The sequence below is a fragment of the Poecilia formosa genome, unplaced genomic scaffold (assembly GCF_000485575.1).
Source record: "Poecilia formosa unplaced genomic scaffold, Poecilia_formosa-5.1.2 Scaffold28, whole genome shotgun sequence".
Taxonomy (NCBI): domain Eukaryota; kingdom Metazoa; phylum Chordata; class Actinopteri; order Cyprinodontiformes; family Poeciliidae; genus Poecilia; species Poecilia formosa.
The window spans coordinates 829,992-853,196 of NW_006799967.1; the positions used below are offsets into that span (position 1 = coordinate 829,992).

Sequence of the window (23,205 nt, forward strand, 5' to 3'; positions counted from 1 at the left end):
GCGCTCAGTCTTCTCTGATGAAGAATTTACTCATTTTGGAAGGCTTAAGGCTTAAATCTTGAACGAACAATATTGTGATCTACTTTCTGATTTATTCACTGACGAATAAGGAGCGCTCCTGTGCGCATAAAGCTCTGATGATTCATTGTGAAAAAAAACAGCACAACCCTTTCCTACTGATTCAACTTAGTCACTATTTAAAGATGTATCAAAGGAACACACATGTTCCATAGAGGTGAAATAATTTTTCACAAAATTCACTTTCTGTCTAGACATTTTTAGATATATGCTCACGAAAAGGAAAAACAAATAACTGTGTAGTTTGGTTGTCATGCCTACATAAATCTATCTTTGCAGGATTCTGGTGTTAATATACACCTCCATCACTGCTTTAAGGTAAGCTATCACAGCAAAAAAGGCTAACACCTCCAATATCAAAGACTGTTGGTTTGCTGGTACAACGATGAGGAGCAGAGAAATAAAGCCGTAATCTGACATTTTTAAAGTTTCTCTCCAAACATCACACAGCACAGAAAAAATAACAGAATAATTGTGTTTAATTTAGGTGAATGACAATAATGTCAGGTGAGTCAATATATTCCCAATAAGGAATGTCAACCCTGTAGCCCTGTTAAAGTAGCTGCAATTAAAAAAAGACAGCCTTCATGAAGCACATTTTGATCAAAGTTTTTGACTCTTTTCTCATTTTGACAACTAAAGCTGGAAAATATGTCAATGAGATCAGCTTTCTGATAAACTCAATCAAGTTTTATGAGAACAGAGACAGTAAGAAGTATTTTGATGCAGAATTCTCATTCTGCAGAATGAGAATGATAGGTGATAATTGTTGTGGAACAAATTCATACGGAAGTGTAAGCTTAATTAATTTATACTTAGGAGGTGAAACATGTAAGCCAATTACTTCTGTTTTAACCTGAAACCCTAAATATAAAGTAACAGATAAAATAATACAACACACAAAGCATATCTTCACAAAAGATAGCTTCCAAGCTAATATCAATGGGCTTTTCATATATTCAACTTTAATCATTTCTTTGCAAAAAAACATAGAAAATATAAAAATAAGTTTCTCCATTCTTCACATATAGATTTTACGAAATCAATATGGAATTTAAAAAAAAACAACTTTGATATATTACATTTGTTCCCTGATACCTGGAAAGCGTAGGGAGTGTCGTCCACACAGTACACCCTGAGGGTGAAGCCCAGCGAGTTGCTCAGGTCTGGGCTGCCAAAGACGGCTAGCCGCAGTCGCTTGGCAGCCTCCTGGTTCAGCGCCTCCCCCACCAGCGCGTAACGACCCGGCTGCTCCAACAGCACATGGCACCTCTGGGCCTCCAGCAGACAGTAGCAGGACGTGCTCTCCTCATCCACTGACATCACTTCCTTTGGTGGGAGAGGAAAATAAGATAAGTGCTAGATATAGCAGCAGAAGGAAATGCTGTTCAAAAGCAGGGTTTTTATTTGAGTTAAATTTGACAGTGAATCTTTTTGCAAGTCATTTGATTACTTAAGCAAATGATTTACCTTTGACTTTTTTTTAAATCCACATTTTGTAACTTTACTAAGTGTTTTCCAGCTACATAGTGCCATTTTACAGCACAATCAAATAATTATCTTACCTTCAGTTGTTATAAAAATGCTGAGTATATCAAAGATGACTTGAAATAAACAACTTCCTAATTTATCGCCTTGAAATTGAGCCTCTGTCTCTTTAAGAAACTCTTGCTCTTTCTGAAACTCTGCCTTCAGGAAGTCATCACAATGCCGCTCCTCTATTAACTCTTCAACAATTGTTTGGTCGAGTGAGACATAACTTGAAGTTTCCGGTCTACATACTCTGAACCCATTGTAGCTTCAGTGAAACATGGTGGTGACAGCAGTATGATGTGGGGATGCTTCTCTTTAGCAGAGCCATGTAAGCTAGCTGGTCAGAGGTGATAGAAAGATGGATGGAGTTTAAAAGTTTCAGATTGGATCAAACATTTACTCTCAAATAGGACGACGACGCTAAACTTACAGCCACAAAGCTACAATGGAAAGGTTTAGATCAACGTATACTCATATGGGACAGTGACTTAGTCAAAGTTCAGTCCTAAATAGGGGTACATACCCCAAGTGACTTGTGTCTGTACTTGCAGGGAACGCTGTCTCTATAAATTATTGACTCAGGTGGGCTGGATGCATTTATTTATTTGCAATATCTTTCGAAATCCACATATCACAATGTTTTTCTAATCGACCGGGTCTGGCACAACTTGTGCCGGTCTGTCACATAAAATTCCAATTTGCTGTTGTACCATGTAAATCCTCTTGCAAGGCGTTGTATCAGCATCAGTGTGCTTCATCACCGTGTGCAGTTTTATTTTTATTTCTTTTTGCTCTAAACCATTAAAATGTGGAATATGAGCGATATCATTAGTGTCATTTACAGATCATTCATTAGGAAACCGTCCAGAAAACCTCGGATAAGAAGCTATACGGAAAAAAAAAACAACTTGCAAATGAATAATGATGCATCTCTCTTAACAGATGGGGGAGCTGGTAACAGACCAAACGGATTAGCAGGGGGCAGTTGTTTCCAGTGGCCAATTGCTCCTCATCATGTGCTAAGTTCTCCCTGAATCACCTCCTAACGTACCTGCGACCCGGCGGCCCCCTCTGCATATGGCCGAGTAAAGAAAAGCTGAGTGATTTTGTGGCATACAGCTGCTTCAACCCGGGCCCCATTAGAGAAGCGGCACACATGACGGATATCTATGATATAGCTCATCCCCCCACCAGGCGACGGCGGCTGGGGGAGAAATGATGGAGTCAAACAAGTGTAAAAAAAAAAAAGCGGAAGCTTAAATGGGAATGGCGCTTAGAGGCAGACGGGGTGAAAGAGAAAAGTGAGGGCAAAGGAAAGAGAGGACAGAATGGGAAAGAGACCTTCATCTTTCATTATATCACTAATTTAGAGATTAGGATTTGAGTGAGCACCCTTCCTGAGATAAAAGCCTCATTAATTCTCCATGACAGAGATGGGCCACGGTGCTACATTCGGAAAATATATTCCCTGTCTTAACCTCCGTCTTCCTGTCCGTGTCTGACCTCCCTCCCCTCCCTCCCGTTCTACGTCGGCGTATAGCTCCCATCAGCAATGGGTATTTTGATAGCTTCCTCTTTGTGCAACACATCTTGTGGCAAATTACATCTGTGTAAATGTCACGCCGAGTGAAAGGACCAGGTAGGCAAAGTCACAGATCCATCCCACCCCTTCGGCCCCCCCACCCCTCCCAGTTCAGGGAGAGTCTGGCTTTGAGGTCACTGTGACCTGATGAGGTCTCCAAAGGCTTTCGATGAGGTTACTTAAACATTAAAAGAGCAGAGAAAACACGGGGAGAAGAATGGTGACTGCGTGGAAGCGATTGCAGGTGTCTGAGTGCTCTTGTGATAGGCTGCTACTCCAAAGGGCAGAGTTGAAGGACTTTTTTACAGCTATTATTTTATTAAAAGAGCTAGATGTGCGAAGGAAGTCGCTCGGCAATCACGGAAATAACACTCTAATGCATCGAGGGAGGGGAGGTCCTGCATCTTTTAAAAGGTGCACTTCACAATTTTTTTTTTCGGTTTTTGCCTACTCACGGACAGCTTTGAGAGAGAGGTGTGCAATTTAGCTTTTTAAGTGTTTTGAATATTTAATTCTGTTTAATTAATTTTTTTTATATTCTGGCAGCTAGGTGAGATACGTTTTCATTAAAACCTAAATCAAAATAGTTCTCCTGTTTTACTCTGTATCATTTACAGAACTTTTTATTCTTTTGCACTTATTACTCAGAAATTAAAAACAAATTAATTGTAAATAAAAGCTAAATCAGATATATTTATTCAAGTAAAAAAAAAGAGAATTTGTATCTTTAGTAAAAAGTTACTACTACCATTTACTCTATCAAGTCTTTTGGATGTTAAACAGTTTGAGATACAGTTTTAATTACTATATTTTTAATTGTACCAGCCTTAAAATAAGTATCAGCTGAATACATTAAATATATTCTTTTATATTTACACCATGCTATGATGTTATGAGATGATAGCATGTGAACTATTTTTCGGTTCAACACTCCTAAGAACCATTGTAAACGGCATAATGAGGAGCATTGTTGTGATGACGGGTGGAAGGCGGAGTTTTGGAAAGAGCAGAAGTTTCTTAAAGTGACAGAGGCTAATTTCAAGGAATCAAAATGCGACACCAAATTTCTTTTACGTCATTTTTTATATCTACCTCCTTCTTATAACAACTGAAGGCAACAGTTCCTTGAGTGTGTAATAAAATGGCACCATGTGCCTTGAAAATACATAATATTCCCCTTTTAAAAGTTTCGTGCACATACTTTGGCATTAAGTGTTGAAGTGATGAGGGAAAATCTCAATCTGCTTACTTTCACTTGAGGATAAAACGAGTTCACTCACCTCCCACTTGTCCTGGATTTGTCTCTTTAACCTGATGGTCCAGTTGTCAGCAGCAACTTCTGCACAGTGTGCTATAGTCATGGCTACTGGACAGGACAGGTCGAGGCCTGGCGGGCCGTATGTGACGGCAGGACTCAAAAAGATCTCTGCCCCGTCCTCCGGCACAGTGCTGCACACATGTAAAATACAGCAGTTTTATGCCTTTTCTCAACAAATGTGCTGCATTAATTCAGTCACTGTGTGTGGTAAACAACATATTTTAAACAAGAAGTGCCTAAGACAAGATCTGGAAACATTTTAACTAAAAAAGAAAACGATACTGGACTATTTCTAACAAAAATGGAAATCTGGGTATCAGTAAATAAGGCCACAGCTTAATATTTTGTACATCCTACCGGCTTTAATTATTAAAGATATGTAAATTATTACAAACCTCTTTTGAGCTAAAATAGGTTTTAATTCAGTTTCAGATATTATTCGAAATGAAGGCATCATAAACGATGACTTTAGGTGGCCAAATGTAGCCTTTTTCCTGTCTTTTGTCATATTTAGGGGATTCAGGGTGATTTTACTCAACAAGGACAATTAAGCTGGTCAGAGTTGATAGGAAGATAGAAGGGGTTAAATACAAGAACAAACTTATTTGGGGTTCAAACGACTTGAAACAGGAAGAGAGCGACAATAAAACATACAGTTGGAGCTACAACAGAAATGTTGATGGGCAATAGTGATCAAGTCAGAGTCAAAACCTGAATTCAATGGAGAATCTGTGGCAAGACTTGGAAATTGATGTTCACAGATGCCCTCCACCCACTCTCACTACAAGTGGGTGAAGAAAAAACTTCAGTCTCTAGATGTCCAGAGAAAGTAGAGACATGCTTTCTCTACCAACAAAGTGTTGACTATTGACTTTGTACGCAGTTTTGTAAACTGGGTGTCAGTTTCCTCCCTTTGGCCTCTAACGTCCTCTAACGTAACGTCCCAATAAAATACATAAAAATGTTTAAGGTTGTAACACGACGAAATGTGAAACAGCGTAGCTGAACGCTTTCATGAGGCACTGTACATCTTTACCTACTGGTCTCTGTGTAATTAGGACTTGGAGTGTAAAACTTCCACATGAACACCGTAAACTCAAATCTCTGGACAACCATAATGAATCAATCTCTGACTAGCTGACGTGCAGACACACAGATAGAGGAAGATTAAAGCACCAAGACTAATGGACAGTGAGGGTGGGGAGGACAGGCTTTAGACCGGAGTGTGTAAGCTTTGTGGGTCGATGGAGCTTATGAAGGCTGCTCCGGCCAGCCTGGTGACAGATTAGCTGGTCCAAGCTGCTCTTGGCCAGGGGCCCAAACTTGGCTGGAAGCCCTAAAGACTGAGAGCAATCGATGGGACCACCATCAGTCATGCAGCTGGCCTGGCTGGATACCTCACGTACGCAGGGCACAACGCTGGTGCTGTTGTCGCTGCAGCAGCATGGGTGTTTCTCGGCATCATTAATATAACTGTGGCACGAACGGACCCTAACGTGAGCGCAGAGATGCATCGCAAATGTGGACTGTGTGTCAAATCACACACCAGCGGGGACGAACGCAAAGTATCACCCTTATAGGTTGTGATTTTATGTGTTTTATCCATCACATTTAAACTAATATCGGTGTTCAGTAATTATTCTGAAACCACTACCACTCCGTTCTCCATTTGTCTTGCATTTTAAGTTGTAGGAAGACGTGCAGCCTTAAGTAATATCGACAACACTCCTGCCTCGCCCTTTTATACAACCGATATTGAACCAAACACATTTCTGATCTACAGCTCAGTCAGCCTGCCAAGGAGTTTCTGGACATAAAGTCACCTTCCTAAAATAGTGACCCAAGTTATTTTTTTTGCCCAAGACATCTTATTTAAAACATTACTTAATCTCATACTACATTATGCAGAAGCTCTGTCTGTACTATTAAGATTAAATCATCATAGAATACCTAATGCTTTAAGTGGCTGCAGCAGACAACAGCCTGACCTTTTAGATTAATTTGACCAGCAGTTATTAATGACTGGGATCACTAATAGAAAGTGTATGAAACATTTAACTTTGATTGGACGTCCACGTTACAATTAAATATGAAAAAACAGGAAAAGAAAATGAGACAAAAGAAATAAGTGACATAGACTAAACTGTACACTGCTGATGTCAACACACACAATCTATAAAACATGAACGCATCAACATACCTCAATGTTGTGACAACAGTTGATGTTTCACAAAAAACTCCATATTTTTATCTTTACATTCACTTAAAATGGTTGTTTACATACCCAACACAAGAAGACAAAACATAGGAAACAAGAAAAAAACCTTAAACATGCATGGAAAAATTAGTATGTTGTTTAGAGATATGCATCTCTGTAAAAAAAAAAAAAAAATTAACAAAAATAATAACAAAAAAGATGCAGTGCTTTCAAACCTCAAATAACGCAAAGCAAACAAGTTCATATTCATTTATAAACAACAATACTAATGTTTTAACTCAGGAAGAATTCAGAAATCAATATTTGAAGGAATAACCAGGAGCTTTTCAGTGGGGTTCAGTGTTCAGTGACTTCATTTTTTCCAGAGCTGTATATCAGCAGTGACTGAAAATCAAATGAAAGTTACAAAAGAAGCAATGCATATTCCCTCGTCTGGACAATGCTTGTTGTCATTTTCAAATTCAAGTGCCTTAATACAACACTAAATCTCTCATTTGCATTCACCTTCAGCAACTTTCACCATGTCTGGGTGCTCTTCTTTAAAACATGCTAACTGAAGGAGTTATGAAAACTATTCAACTTTTAACAGATGGAGGATTTTTGTGAGTAAGTCTCAACACTAATTTATTATATTTCTGAATATCTGAATAAAAATGATTCAGTTCTGCTGGCAGCTGTGCAGTTTTCCAGCCCTGCATACGTCACCCGTAGACCAGATAACATGTTTGCGTTCGGACTTTTTAACCACCGTTATTCTTCTGACTCAGAGCGCTGTGAGAAGCTTTGTTTTTCATTATGCTGTTACCAATCAACAGTAGAAAATGAAAAGAATTGCAGTCCAAATGTAATTTCACACTTTCAGTCAGGCGGCACCTTGTCCGTACAGCTGCACTTCTGTGCTAATCAGCCTCCAGCTCAGAGGAAACCAAGGTTACCTGCTGCTGAGACTATGGTAATTAGCCAGACTGTCTGTGAACAAAGATTAAAGATGATTCTTTAACATCCCTGATTGTGGTTATGGGAACAAAGAGCTATCACTGCAGTCATTGTTGGTTACAATTTCAGTTGCTGATTAAGTACGGTCTCATGTGTGCAGATGAACATCATGCTGCGTTTCTGCATAAAACAAAACCTCGCAGGATGCAGTTTGTCAGACGTGTTGCTGACAATGCCTTACACGCTATCTATCATGTTCTGAAATAAAGCTACAACGCTTATGGGCTTATGAATTGGGACCTTAATTAAAGCGAACACTTCTCACAGTCTGTATTGGACCAGGCAAGTTGTCAATGGAGGCAAATGGGGAAAAAAGGAAAAGGAAGGAAGGAAAAAAAAATCCTTCTCTTGTCTCTGTGAGTCTGGATTTAATCCACAGAACAGGATGTGAACAGCTGTGGTGTGACAGCCCTTTCTATCAAACAAATAGTCCCCGTGAAAACTGCTGACAGCACTTTATTTTATTACTAACTTGTCAAATGTTAATACCGAACACAAGTCTGCTGTATGATACCGCTGTGTGTTTTATGCAGGAAACAACAAGTTAATAAAAAAAAAACGGTACAGATTGAGTGCAGCTTCCATTCGAACCATGAAAAGCTTTGGAACGTTTCATATTAACACTAATTATTTCACATCAATATTTTCTCTTTTAATAGTGCCTTAATATGAAATACAAATACAATGTCTCACAAAAAGTTTTCATACCAGCTACACTTATGATGTAAACAGTGACTTATAGAAAATGCTGAGTAATTATGCTGAGATTTGCATAAACATAAGGAAATGTTGCAGAAATCTAATAATCTAATGTTTCCAATCTCTGAAGTCTATTTCTTTAAATGCCCAATCAATTTACTCAAGCAAGAGTAGCAACAGTTCATTACTATTAGCAAAAGTAAAAAAAAGTACAGTGCAGTAAAACTGCTCTTGTACCTTTTTTAACCTGAAGTAAATGTACAGCTGAAAATACGTGGAGGACGGAGGGCACAGATGTAGAAGGGAGCCCTTTCTGTATATCAAATTGAGATATTAATAATAGAAAGTTGACCACTCTGAAGTAAAATAACTAAATAAGTCAAATGAACAGCCAGGCACAGTGAGTCTGTGGGCTGGCAATGCAGTCGGGGCTGATTGTGATTCTGTTCTGCCTCTTTAATGCAACTATTTCAAACAAAAGTCTCCTATTTTGTGAGTTGGTCATGAAAACCAATAGAGACAGTTGACTGTGGCTTTTCTGCATTTCCATTACCCAAGCTACAATGGGATAGTTTAGTTCAAAGAATATTCCTTTGTAAGAATGTCAAAGTCTTTTCCTTTCATCCACAATTATGTACTAGTTTTTGGTTAGCTGGTCGTTTACTCAAAATCCCAGAAAATGACATTAAAAACTATAGCTGTAATGACGAAAGGCATAATTTAATCGATACTTTTCACTTAAAGGTAAAGTACTGTAGTGGCCAGATTAAGATAAATCATTTAATCTAATCTGGTTAACAGCAGGGATAAGATTTAACTTCTGCTTTAACTATTTTTATACCATGATGAGGAGATTTTCGATAAATGCTTCTCACTTTGAAACTCTTCGTAAAGCACTCGGCATTTTCAGAACGTGTGGCCTGGTCTCTCAGTCTGGGAACATCTCAAGGTGAAAAAAGGGAATTCAATCTGGAGAAATCAATATTTTTAAATGAGCAAAGGCTCTTATGATAATGCACGCAGTAAAAGATGTAGTGACAACCCCGGAGAGAATCACCATCATGCCCCTGTGCCTAATCTCAGCTCTGCTAAGTTTTTTAATCACTTTTAATTGATTATTTTTACAGCTTTGCTGTGTTTCGATCACTCGCTGCCGCTGCCCAATTGGAGCTGCCCTCATTAGCAGAAGGGAGATTTTCAGCCAAAAGCTCCACAGTCCCAAAGAGACAAATTTGCTGATAAACTGAAGAACATGGGGGGTGGAGGGAGGGGGAGGCACGAGACGCTAATCAGATAGATATTTCTCTGTGAGTATAGAGGAAACAAATGCAGTGCTTAGGGACTTATTAAATATTCACGACTCTTTCATTCATGTGATTCGAAAAAAAAAAATACAACTCTCTTTAGTTCTTCTCTTTATGTGTGTTGGAGGTGGCCATTATGTTGCACTGGGAAGCCAAAGAGAAAATCTGAAGGTATACTTTAGGGTTCGGTTGTAAAAAGGAAAGTTTTAGCAATGAAACTTTGTAAAACTCGCTAAAAACAACCTCCAGCCAATGGAACCAATCGGAGACAGGTTTATTCCAAGTTTCGACACTACAGACTTTCTCTATGTGCACAACCAAGAAAGGCCCCCCTCGACTTATCCACTTTTGTGAGCCGTATCATATTAGGCGCGTTTTGCCACACGCCATGATTTCGTCCTTCAGCAACCTTGTGTCCCCTGCTGAGCTCAGAAAGTTCACACGCAGAAGGAAAAAAAAAAAAAGCTTCTTGATGCCTGGAGGACATGGGGAAGATCCTTTGAGCACCTGAAACTGAGCCGGAGCTGATCGATTCCTATTCTTTGAGAAGAAAAACAACGTCTTATGTAGATGACCGAGGTTTGAATGGGAAGAAAGGATCCAATTTCTCCCCTGGACTGTGCGGCTGTCAGAAGATAGGCTGTGACTGACAGCTCAGCGGTGCACGGATCCTGCAGCTACTTAAATGACAGCCAGAGAAGTAAACAGCATCAGGCTTATCAGAGCAAAGCAGCAGCTTGGAGGGCAACAGTTTGGCTGAACGGGAGCGACTTAAGGCACAGAAGTGTGCAACGAGCCTGCTAACTGTGCTCCGAGCCACGGCATCTATTCGACCTTGGATGCGTTTCCTTTCCCCTGTGACCCCAGGCATCTAATGGGTGTGTGGAAATGCAGCGAGATGACGGCTGAATTTCAGATGGAGCCAAATGTCACTTCTCTGCCCACTGCTATTTGGGTTCGCTTTGGAAATCAAATCACATTCAGAAGCACAAGCAGCTACTCATGTCCGTGTGATAACATCTTGTGAGAAACGGTTCGCGCAGACATGCTGACATCTTGATAGTGGCTGCTTTAAATCAGAAACATGTCATAAGGCTGACTTCTGCTTGTAAGATGTCTTCTGAGGGTCTGTTGCCAAGCAATCAGACGTGTCAGACGCAGCGCCTTGCAAAAATGTTCATATCCATAGAGCTTTTTGAGCAAACTTGGCTGTTTGCTCTGTTTCTATGGATGTTTTTGGGGACTAATAAACACCAAGTGGTGCCTCATGGTCGTTTACACCAAATTCTGATTGTACGTCTAAATATCTCAGCTGAAATCAAGACTCTTAAGATGTTAATCCAATCTGACATTGTCCAAATTTGTCGACTAGGTGTAGATTGTAGCTCTTCCTCTTCTTCAGTCAGAGTCCTTGAATGTTTGAGAAGTTGTGCGTTCAGAGACGGTATTCTGCGTGACAAGTGGTTACTTGAACTACTGTTGACTTTCTATCAGCTGAAATCTAGTTTCCTACTTCTCTCTGACCACACAACTGACACTCACTGAATATTTTAAGACCGTACTCTGCACATCTTAGGACACGGCCATACCACATTTGTAATCTCTTACAGTTGATCCACGCCTATTTGGGGTTCAGTATTTCTGGATTTCTCTTAAAAGTTTTGAAAGAAAATGAAATTTGGGATGCTGAAACACCTAACCACAATGCTACTGGAGATGCTACTGGCTGGCAGCCAATCCAGGAGCTGCATTTATTTAGTTATGGGCACTGATAGACTGTACCCCCCAAAAGCAGAAATAAGGAAGATAGTGGATTTTAGCTTATTAATACCGTCTCTATAAATAGAGACAGTATTAATGTACTGTAAATATTAATACATATAAGGTATATTTGGTTTGTTACTAAAAGCAGTTTTAGGTCTATTAAAGGGGGTATCAAGTATTTGTAGATCTTAGCTTTTACCTGTTAGCTAATATCAGGGGGTCCACTGTAAATAACATGCATTGTTTAAACTCTAGCAAGTTGTCTTCACCACACCTCGATACATTAACATATTGGGTAGCTACTCCCTCCTTGATCTTTTATTTGTGTTAACAGGTAATTAAACAGGTGTACCTAACATGGTGGACGTCTGTGTTTGTGATCTTTCTCCACCAGGTCTTACTTATCGTGACGTTTTCTCCATGACTCGCATCTTGGTGAAAATCTTACATTCTCCTGCTGCATCTGCATTCTGCAGCACATCATACCCAATCTCTATCCATCTGACCAAACACCAGTTATTGCCTTCACACTGCAGAGTTCGCAGCACACGCATCTCTTACCAGTCGAGATGGAAAGAGATACTGTCACAGCTATGTCTGCAAATAGAAAACAGACTACCGTAGTCATGAAGTGTGTTTTCCTCCGCTGAGAGAGTTGCTTAGGGCAGTAATGCAATACGTCTACGGCTTCCAATGTATTTATGACACATCACATCCTCCCCCTGTGGAGTCGGCAAGATGACAAAAGACGGCAAGCTGAGAGGGGACATGTGCATCTGTAAGCCAGAATATGTACATTGCGTGTCACTTTGTGTGCTTCTTAAGAGAGCGAGTGTGTCGTTGCCTTTGTATGTTCCAGGCTCTTGTTTGGCAACGAGACAAGGAGACGGCGTCACGGCAAGATGGATGAGATATGCACGGGGAAGGGCTGAGAGATTAAAAGGAAGCAGCCTGAGAGGCAGACGGCGCCGCCTCTGTGAGAGTCCCTCACCTGCTGTCCTCCTGGTTGATGCTCATGTACATTTCCCAGGTAGTGTCTTCCGCGATCCCCCCGTGAGGCACCAGCAGACTGATACCTGCAGAGAAAAAAGGCACGCGAGAGCTGATCAGCAGGCAGCCGGCCGCGCACACACGTGGCACACACCTGCTCAGCTGTCAGGCCTCTTTACCGAGGGTGACAGCCAGCGGGGTGACGGCCCCAGAACGAGGTGACAGGAGAGAGTCTCAGAGGCCTTGTGAAACCCAACGCTGCCAAGACTGCCTCTGTCGCAAGCAGACACACTTACACGCCGCATCTTTCTTAAACGCGTCCTCGCAAAAGCGTCGGCAGCGTTGTTTGGTATCGTAAACCAATTGCTACCAGTCTGGGGAGCGGATGAAGCTCCTGGAGGAACAGAATGATTAATGTTTGCCACAACTACGTAGAAGTTCACACGTTTCTTCGTAGTGTTAATTATATGTTTTCAAGTACTGAATTAGGGGCAGTAATTCATATATATTTAGCTAAAGATGTTCTATATACAGCACAAGGCTGCTGCAGTTAGAAAAAAGTACCTTAATGTATTTTATTTGATTTTATGGAAGAAAACAAAAGAGTGGAAGGAAAAGTGGTCATATTCAATAAATTAGAATATTTGTCCCAATAAGTCTCATTTGTCAGATTAAAAGTACATTTTAAAAGTAAAAACCTTTAAGTAGGAAGTAAACATGCTTTTTTGTTAGACCCACATTTTTTTGTTTTTTAAACATAGTGTTTTTTTAATTGATTTGGTATAATATCTTACTTTTAAATGGCATGTTTCTTGTGATAAAAGGACTTTTAAATTATATTCTAATTTATTGAATGGGCCAGTATACGCCATACCTGTTGAGCTGATGCTTTTTATCAGCTGGGACATGTAAGCTGGTCAGCGTTCATTTGGATGGAGCTAAATACAGAGTAAGTACTGGAGGAAACCCTTTTAGAAGCTACGAAAGACTTGAGAATGGGGTGGATGGTCGTTTTTAAACAGGAAACGAATGCTATACATTCAGCCGTAGCATATTGATGCATCAGAATGAACAATTCATAGCACAGACTTACATTTTTAGGAGAATTTCAGGAAATGCCTATAGAAAGTTATTCCAGCTTTCCAATCAAAATTCCACATCTTGTGTTTTTAGACAGCAAATTGGTCCACTTAACATCTATTGATTCATATGAGCTGACTAAAAATATCACACTTTTTAGATTTTCACATTAACCCTTTCATGCATAGTGGTCATTTTCTTGTGCTTCTTGTGGATTTTTATGTTATAAATGCACACAGACCACTGAAGTGGACACTAATGCATCATAAAATACACCATCATCTACTGGCCGTCAGCTGCAAATGCAAGAAATTATTTTTGTTAAATCCAATATGGCCGACAGACACAAAAGCATGCCGACCGACCCGGTCCCTCCTTCTACTGCAGACGACCCTTACAGGTAAAAAAAAAAAATATATATATATATTGATCACAAAACCCCTAAAGAACAATACTACTGATGTATTTTTCAAATAACTTTGTATTTGGAGAAAATTACAATTGATCACCTAAAAAAATTAAAAACAAAAAATAAAATAAATAAAAAATTACATTTTTTTTCCTTCCTTCTTTTTATGCCTTAATAAAATAAAAAAAATTGGAAAAAAATCCTGACAAAGGATCATAATTAATGCATGAAAAACAAAAAACAAAACCACACATACTTTTCCTTCCATTTTACTGTCATCCACTGTTTTGTGTTAGATTACAACATAAAAACCAACCTCAATTTGCAAATTGAAAAATGACGGTGGTTTTGTAGATGACCAAAACCAAAAGTTTAATCTTCTGCCACATTCACCTTCACCTACAGAAACCCGAGTTCACGCTCCCAGGAGGGTCGCATCAGATCAAATTGCCTCACAGTTGGCTCACCTGTGTTGGGCACCACCAGCCTGCCTCCAGCATGGCCAAACACCGCCGTTGCTTTGTGCAGAGGCCTGCTGAGCGTCTGAAAGACCCGCGGAGTGAAAAGGTTTTTGCCTCTCCTGCCCAGCGTTGTCCCTACTGCAACCCCTCTGTAGTCTGGAGCCAAACCCCGTGGAAATGTCTGAGGGTGGGACATGACGTGGTACTCTGCCCTTTCTGTCGCCCCTGCGGAAACAATGAACGCTTTGAAATTTTGCTTTCTGTAAACTTATGAACTCTGACGTCTCGTCAGTACAGCTGTTCAACCCGAACAAAAGGCGAGCGGCGCTCAGTAAGCAGCTTTGTTTACATTTATGACACGCTCGTAGTAAAGTGATTCGCCCTCTGACTGCTCACTAAAGCTAATCCTGAAAGAGCAGCCAGCCTGCCTCTGCCAAGGATTTTGCCTCCAGCTGAAACAACGAGCCTGAGGGAAGAGCAACACTTTGCATCCAGAGAACCAGCAAAGTAGAGTCTTTACACTGCAGATTCTATGTAAAAGGTGATTTTTACATCCTTCACGTCTAAGTTTCAGCATTTAGCAGTGGCTGTTTTTCTCTCTTGTGTCACACTAATACGTTTCAGATCGTCAAACAAATGCACTTTTTAAATTTGTATTGCATTCGTTGGGTAAGAAAAGCTTTCCAAACTAACCAGGCTCTAAGTAAAAAGCATGTCACACACACACACACTCCACGGATGTGACAGGCCTTGATGTTTCGCAAAGTAAAATTCATTTCTTAACATTTACAGACACGCAACACATCTATGTTATTCGTGTCAACATAAGGTTGGAGATTTAAAAGAGTGTGACAGCTGCTTCGGTTTCTCAGCCGCTGTTGTTGCTGGTGGCACAAATCCATAGAAAAACGGGGCAGATTTTCAAGATCGGCCATGTTGTGGTTTTCTGATGTTGCTCCGAGCAACTTTGCAAGACGGAAAAACTTTGCCAACTCATCAAACATCCACATCTGTTTTGTTCTTAGTCTTGTTTTGTACTTTCCTTTTGACATCGTTGAAGTTACCGACGAGGTCAATATCAATTCTGTTTATTTATTAATGTCAATGGATCTTTATTTGGAAGCTCAAATTATTTTTTTAAGCATCTAATCCAAATATACTTAAATATATTTAAAACTCGGTCCACTGAATGGAAGAGCTCCAGACCAGCAGGGGGAGTCGATCACTATGCCCTCAGGATTGATTTCCTCAATGTCCAGGAGAAAGTTGGAGAAAGGATGAAAAGGTGTTATACTTGTGTTTTTAATGACATAGTCTTTTATAATACTATAGAGCAACAAAATAAATACATAAATAATAGTATCTACTCCAGACTCCCCCTAGTGGCATGGAGTACTTCTGTTTTTGTGAAGCTTTATTTGCAGCATTTCTTACTTTCTGTTTTTGCTATGTGTGGGTATTTTACCCTTTTGCTTCCATTTCCTGTGATTTTATCTGTGATTGCAGCATTTGGTTTGCATTTGTCTTGTAGATTTTAGGTTTTCGCTTCTATTTTTTTCTAATTGCAAAATTTCTTGTTTGCAGCACATTCTGCTGTTTGCACCTGGGAGCCATTGTACAAAAATCCAGCATAATGCTCAAACTGGTATTTTCAGGACTAAAATTAAAACTTGTTTTTAATTACTTAAGTAGGAGCAGCATTCCTCCATAATAATGCTGCTTAAGTAAAAGGTGTAGATTGTACACTCCTAGATGTACTTTTCCCCCCAAATGGTTACTCATGTAAAAGTAACTAGTTACTACCTTCGACTGAGAGCAGATAAATGATCCATATAAACAAAAGACCCTAATGTCAGCCCTTGTGTCAGAAGTCTTTATAGACAGAGAAATTGCCTGACAGTGAAACCCAAGGTTTATGAAACTGATATGTGACTGGGGTTATTTTTATTTTATTTTTTGTGGTACCCAACTTGTGACCAGTCAAGCATTTCTATCTGCAGAGTCGAGGTTTCTCAACCTGGCCCAGCCGATACTTCCAAATGCTTGTGGCTGAGCTGCTGCGGGTCATGAAATTGCAAGTATTTGAGAAATAAATTGCAGGTCACGTATTTTAATACCAGTTTTCTGGGCAGCGGTTTTGATGTGTGAGCTCCCGGGCCAGGTGCCGCATGTTTTCTTGTTCGGTCATTATGTGCCTCGGCTGTTGCGGAGTGCAATTTATGTCTACTTGTTTACACCGACGTCAAAAGGGTAACATCCCACATAAGACAAAGACAGAGTGGAGTCACGCTGCTCAATCTGCCCTCAAAAATTGTCTCAATAGAAGAGATCAGGTAGAAAGAGAGCAGTACAGTGGCTCTGCGTTATGTTGTGTTCTGACAAAGGAACAGCCACGGGAAATAGGAAGCCAACCATTGAAGAATTATGCGCTTTTAAATCTCAGGGCGTCATAAAAGCGGTCTGGTTATTATTAGGTCCTAACATTATTTAAACTGACCTCAGGTCTGCAGAAAATAATATTAGGCCAGAAGAAAGAAACTGTCAGAATTTAAGTCCAGCTTTGCTGCTTTCATAGGAGGTAAGAGGCAGAGTAGCAGGAACATGCTGCTGCTGAAAGCACATGATTAACACATCAGCAGTCAGGTCTACCCTGGAAAAGCAGACCTGTTGGCTGCATCTTGGTCTGAAGAATGCCAATATGTTTTACCAAAGGCATAAGTGATTCAGATGAATTCAATTTTGTTTACACCACACATATCATTTCAGGACGCTTTACTGAGCGAAATGTCACAACGGACTGTGACTCTGAAAGCGTCTTAACAGCAGCAGCAGCTTCTCTTTTACTGGTTTCATCCAGGAGAGAAACACGGCTAAACAGACAAGTTATGAGCCTGTAGGATGAAAAACAGAGTAGAGAGCTTAGCTGGTAACAGAAGCAGCTCAGAGACTAATGAAAGCAATTGTATCTCCCTATATAAAGTGCCACATGGCTGTTTTCAAACAATTAAAAGCCCGTCATTCTGCAGCGAGGAACATTAGGAACAGTTACAGAAGCATCAATAAAATAGATTCCTAAGGTCAGACTGTAAAATGTTTAGAAAACCAACCAGGTTCATATCAGACTCCACAGACTTGGCTTTTAAAATTTTATTGCTTATGGATCAAAACAGCTTTACAAAGTATGGCTCATCTGTAATATTGCGGTTCATATCTGTGGTAGGCAAACAAATAATTGATGTCAATCTAACCTGTAATGCACTGTACTGCTGAAGAGCAAATCACATTTTTCAACATAAACTAACTATTAAACATGGCTTCAGTCTGTCATAAACTCCTCTGTACACCAAGTTATTCTAAAAGTACGCAGCTGGTTCATCATTAGGGACACAATCTCCTACACAGAAGCAATTCTGCCACAACACGACCGAAAAAAGTGGAATCAGTGTGACCCAACGGCCCAGTCAAAGTACTAGATCTCAACTTGATCCGAACTTAAGAGCCTTGCAGAAAGAATTGCATGCAGTACCTAAAGAACTGAAGCAACGTTGCAAAAGATTCCACATAAAAGCCTACAGAAAATGGCCACACCAATTTACTGCTGCTAAAGGAGTTTCTACAAGTTGTTAGTTTTTCACACGTAGCATAGTGTTTTTTTTTTACTGTTTTGTTTCAAAGATATTGAGTGGGATTGGCTGTGTGATTTGGTATGCTGAAGGTTACATCTAAGCAATTTTAAAACCTTGTAAAGAACAGAAGCTGTGGTGCTGAAACAGAGTGTGCTTCCTTTTCTTAGATATTTAGAACTTCAAGAAATTAGCTTGAACTTGTTAAAAAGGGTGCAACATACCTCCTTTATGTTCAGTTAAGCTCAACTATTTAAAAGATGGAAGAAAAAAAAAAAGACTGTGAGGTAGAAGTGTTACTGTTAAAGGTGTAAGAAAAGGAGGTGTGAGTGTTTTATTAAGAATCCATCTGCAAATGTTTCTTGAAGGTGGAGAGAGAGAGAGAGACTGACAGAATTTGGCAGCTCGTTCCACCAACAGGGAACCGCAAATGAGAACAGTCTGTGCTCAGACTGCTTCGTGTTTAGAGTCGGGGATTACCTGAGAGGAGCACGCCGTCATCTTTCAAAGATTTCAATAATTTCCCTATTCAATCTCAACTCATCTTAATGTTTCTTTTCAGAATTTTGCAAAAAAGGGAAATTTAGTAACGTCAGAAAATCCCCTGCAGGGAGAATATAAAGTATGACCATGAATCTCGTAGTACGCCTCGTATAAACGAGTCATTAAAAGCAAACAAAAACATGTAATTTCACATTTTTTGTTGAACACGTGTCAACAAATAAAGCTTTTTATATGCAAGTGTAAAATACATTAAAAGCATATTAAAGTGTTTCTAGGATGATGCGATTTTTTTTTTTTTTTTTGCGATTGTTGCGGCCTAAAATTACTTACTTTTTCAAAAAGTAGCAAGTTTTTTAAGCTTTATTTTTGCCATAACCTGGTAGTTAACAAAAAAGTTTACATTGCTGCACATAACCTCTGCAAGAAAGACCTTTGACAATTTCAACATAGTTGATATTTAAAGTGAAAATAACATTTCCATGTACGTTCTTGAATTAGCTCTTAATACAAATAAAATGATGTCACAAAGAGTTGTCAAAGTGCAAAAAGAAAAAATACATATTGATCAAGTTGACAAGACGGAAAGATTCAAAATGGTTACTGCAAAAAAAAAAAAAAATTAAAAATTAAAAAGGCAAATGTTACTGTTTAGCATCTGTTTGGCTTTCAAGACACATCGTGAAACAGGAAGTTGAGTTGAGAAGAGGGCTAATGGGATTGGTTAAAATTCACTCAAGTTGCAGTGACTGATCAGAAAAGAGCGAAATACAGAAAACGTTAAGGGGACTGGTCAGAATTAAGGAAAAGGTGCAATGATTGCAAGTCTGAATGATGACTGAATTTGCATTAATAGTGGTGATTGCAACGTCGCAACTTCCTGGAGAGACTGATGTTAGCACTAACACATCAGAGAACACGGACTGGAGAATCAGGTTGTTTTGGATGAAAAGTTTCTTTAGAGACAAAATAAAATGTATTCAAAGAAAGGAGAATAAATCTCCTACTAGTGGTCGAGTTTTCTAACCTTTCGCCTTCAGATCAGGCAGCGGGTCGAGGAGTGAGTGCTCGGCCATTAACTCCTTGTCAATGGAGTCCTGGAAACATATGGGGCTGGTATATGTACGGGACACTGTGAGATCCGGCTGCATGGATGAGTTCATGAGCAGGGGGTTTGCTGAAACACACACAAAGAAAGAGTGAATTATGGACAGCAGCTAGATTTCTTTTAAAGACATTTCAACACATTGACTCTTTAGACAAGAGGGTTGTTATTACCAACTTATATAACCAGAGTGCATATCAATAAAATGTTTTTTTTCTCATTGTGTGGAAATGACCATCATTTCTTCACTCTGGAATCAAGAATGTCATGCATTTACAGAAATAATGTCCTGCTTAGCAACGACAAACACGAGCAGTAGGCGGTGTTATCTGATAATCAACTTTCAAAACAGCTACAAAAACTTATATATTTGCATTTAAATGGTAATAATGTCAGGGCATAAAGGAGAGGACACCTCCACTGAAAGATGCACCGACTTCCTCCAGCCAATATCAACAACACAAGGAAACACATGTTTGTGAAATGAAAGGGAAGTGCATGTTGTCTTTATATCCGCTTCAAATAAAGATGAGGAGGGCATTTATATTTGAAATGTCTGTTGTTCAGCGGGATTCATAATTTCCAAACAGAGGAACTCTGGCACAGCGGCAGAGAAACCCTGTGACCATCACAGAGAGCTGTTTAAATGCTTTCATCAGTGACAATAAAACCATAAGTGATACACATGGATGGTCAATGAATCGTACAATGGACCGGTAGAACGTAGCTCCAAACTTTCTTGGACGTTTCGTCTAGTCACAGATGTTTCTGATAGAGCATGTCAAATTTTCAGTGGAAAAAATGCAACGTGGGAGGCGCAATGCTACTTGACAAAGCTACTGGCTAGCATTGGCAAAGCAGTCAGTCCAAGCGTTGATCGGCGTTGATCGGCTGCATCCCCAAAACCATTTTTAGAGAGAGTCTCAAGTATTTACAGTCTTTAGCTCATCACAGACGACTGTGGTCCTTAACTCCCATGAATACCACAAGTCTTAACTTGCACAAGTTAAGGCAATTAGCTTAAGAGATGCTGTTGCAGCATCTAACCTGTGATCTTCTATGGTGGCAGAATCATGTCAAAGTGTTGAGAGTGTAAATGAGATTCTGTGGAAGAAAATATCATTTCAGAGAAAGGGCATTAAGTGAGCATAACATATAAAATTAGACTAAATGTTTTTAGCTGTAAAGTGAAATGTTTAGTGGGTATGAACACCTTCACAAACAATGTTGTGACTTAATACTTTCACAGAAAAGTCTGTTCAAATAGTGCATAGAAGACGGGATTGTCTGCGAAAAAGAAATTGGATTCTTTTTTATTTGACAGATTTGATAAAATAATATTTTATTTCATATAAAATGACAACAGAAGAAACGGGACTGAAGAAAGAAATAAAATTTCAGACACTAGCTCAGCAAAGTTTATGTCGGTGTAAGATGTTCGACCGACTCTGGAAAGAAAAAAAGAAAAAAAAAAAGAAACTAACTGATTGCTGTGATTTTACTTGTAGCAGCATATAACTGAGTGGCATATCAGGAGGGGAGCACATGCAGAATATTATGAGGGTTCAAACACAAGGAGCAGAGACCAAGATTAAAGCCTTCCCTGCCACCTGTGGTGTTATTAAAATGAACTTTGTTATGCCTGGCTGAGGGCTCCTGCTGCGGCCAACTATAATGCCTGTCTGGGAAAAAAAAATACACAGACAAAGCTAGAACACTCTAATGTTTTCTTGCATTTGCTGCATGAACGTTTCCTCCCTGAACTTCACAAAAATAACAAAAAAAAGAAAAAAAGAAATTGGAAACACTAATAAATTGAATTTCTAATCCCGCTACAATGAATAATTGATTCAGGGATTGTTGAACGCAGGACGATAAGTTCAAAAAAAGCTCCATACTCTAAACATAAGCCTTTTATCTACCATGTTGATTAATGCACTCCGCGGTAGGAGGACAAATATCTAAGTAATAATAGATAAGAGTGAAATTACACAGATTCTTTATATGTTTTACCATTTGTTTTCAACAAAGTTTTATGAGTCTGGCCGCGGCGTTGTTTCCAATAAGATTCAAAATGCCCTGCATGTTTTATGGATTAAGCCACATTATATCAGTCACTTTAAGTCCGACTCAGACATTAAGAATCTCCAATAACCTTGCAGTAAACAAACTAAAAAATTAAAAACCGTCAGTCTCATCCCGGCTCCTAAAGCATTTTAATAATTGATGCCCATTAGTTATGTCATAACACAAAGAAATGAATGCATAATTCATGACATTACATGAATGCATACACTGTACGGACTGTGTGGATGTTGCTTTCATTCAGAAACATTAGCATCAATATTTCAGCACTTTTTATGGTTTTCAAATTAAAATAAATACCAACAAGAAAAGGACAACATGCTTCATCCTTTGCTAAAATAATCTCTGCTCCACTGTTAATCTTTGGGAAAGTAAAGAGCTAGTGATGGTTTGTGTTTTGTGTTTGTTTCTTACAAAGCCAATCTGCAAGAGTGACATTTTTCTGTCTTTTCTCTCTCAACTTTTGTGTTCTTCTGGTATTTGAAGGGAAATGACATTTTTTATAATGTCTATGCAGCCAAAGAGTGACATTCAGAATGCAATATGCTCTCACTGTATTTATAAGGAACAAAACAGATTTGATTGGAGGTTTTTTTTTTTTTGCTTGTGGCTCATTCAAACCATAAAACCAGCTAGCATGCTAGATGGCTGCATGGATTTTATTTTTATGCATCATATGGCGAAGTCACAAAACATATAATTTTGACGATACCAACAATTTACAGCTTTTTTTCCCACCTATATTCCTTTTTTACTCTCCTGATTTCTGAAAAGTAGGAAACCAACTGCATTTGGTTTCAAGTCTCATAGGAAAGTTAAACCTTACATGCTGGAGCACAGAGCTGTGGAAATTATTTGTATTGTCATTAATTATTTCATGATGATCAGTGCAAATAGAGCATTTTTTCAAATGAAGTGACCCAAACCAACCTGGCCGTATGCAAAAAGTAATCACACCTAAATATGACAACTAGTGTGTCACCCTTGGTGGCAAATGGTGACATCAACCATTTGTGATAATTGGCAATGAGTTTTGTACATATCTATGGAGGAGTTAGGTAGAATCAGCCATACAGACGACTGTTCAAAGTCATGCCTCAGCCTTTATCATAAAATCTTAGAGTGTACTTTGACTAGGCCCCTCTAGACAGTTTTTTTTCCCATTTAATATGCTTCTGATCTTCATCCTGCTGCATTACCTAGGAAGGTTTGAGCTTAAAAAAATGACATCCAGAAGTTCAACTACAGGATTTTTTGATAAGAAATAAATTTATGGTTTCATCAATTACTGCAAGTTGTCCAGGTTGTGGTTAACTAGACCAGAACCAGTTGACCAGCATAGTACCCATGATGTTTTTTATCTGGAACTCTGTTAGTTTTTGAAACATATGCATCCTGTTACCAACACTTTTGTCTCGTCAGTACGCTGAATATTTCTGCAAAGGTCTTATTTAGGAAA

At 39.2% G+C, this 23,205-nt stretch overlaps 1 protein-coding gene across 1 annotated transcript in view; it reads right to left on the reverse strand.

The window, feature by feature from the left end:
- LOC103135936 (netrin receptor UNC5D-like) overlaps positions 1-20,128 on the reverse strand; it is a 43,073-nt gene extending 22,945 nt beyond the window's left edge. The window contains exons 1-5 of the mRNA XM_016669835.1: positions 19,584-20,128; positions 14,439-14,657; positions 12,484-12,568; positions 4,474-4,642; positions 1,177-1,407 (exon numbers count right to left, since the gene is read on the reverse strand). Of these exons, the coding sequence (XP_016525321.1) occupies positions 1,177-1,407; positions 4,474-4,642; positions 12,484-12,568; positions 14,439-14,657; positions 19,584-19,719 (840 nt within the window). The 5' untranslated portion in view covers positions 19,720-20,128. The remainder of the gene's footprint in view (positions 1-1,176; positions 1,408-4,473; positions 4,643-12,483; positions 12,569-14,438; positions 14,658-19,583) is intronic.
- Between the last annotated feature and the right edge of the window lie 3,077 nt (positions 20,129-23,205).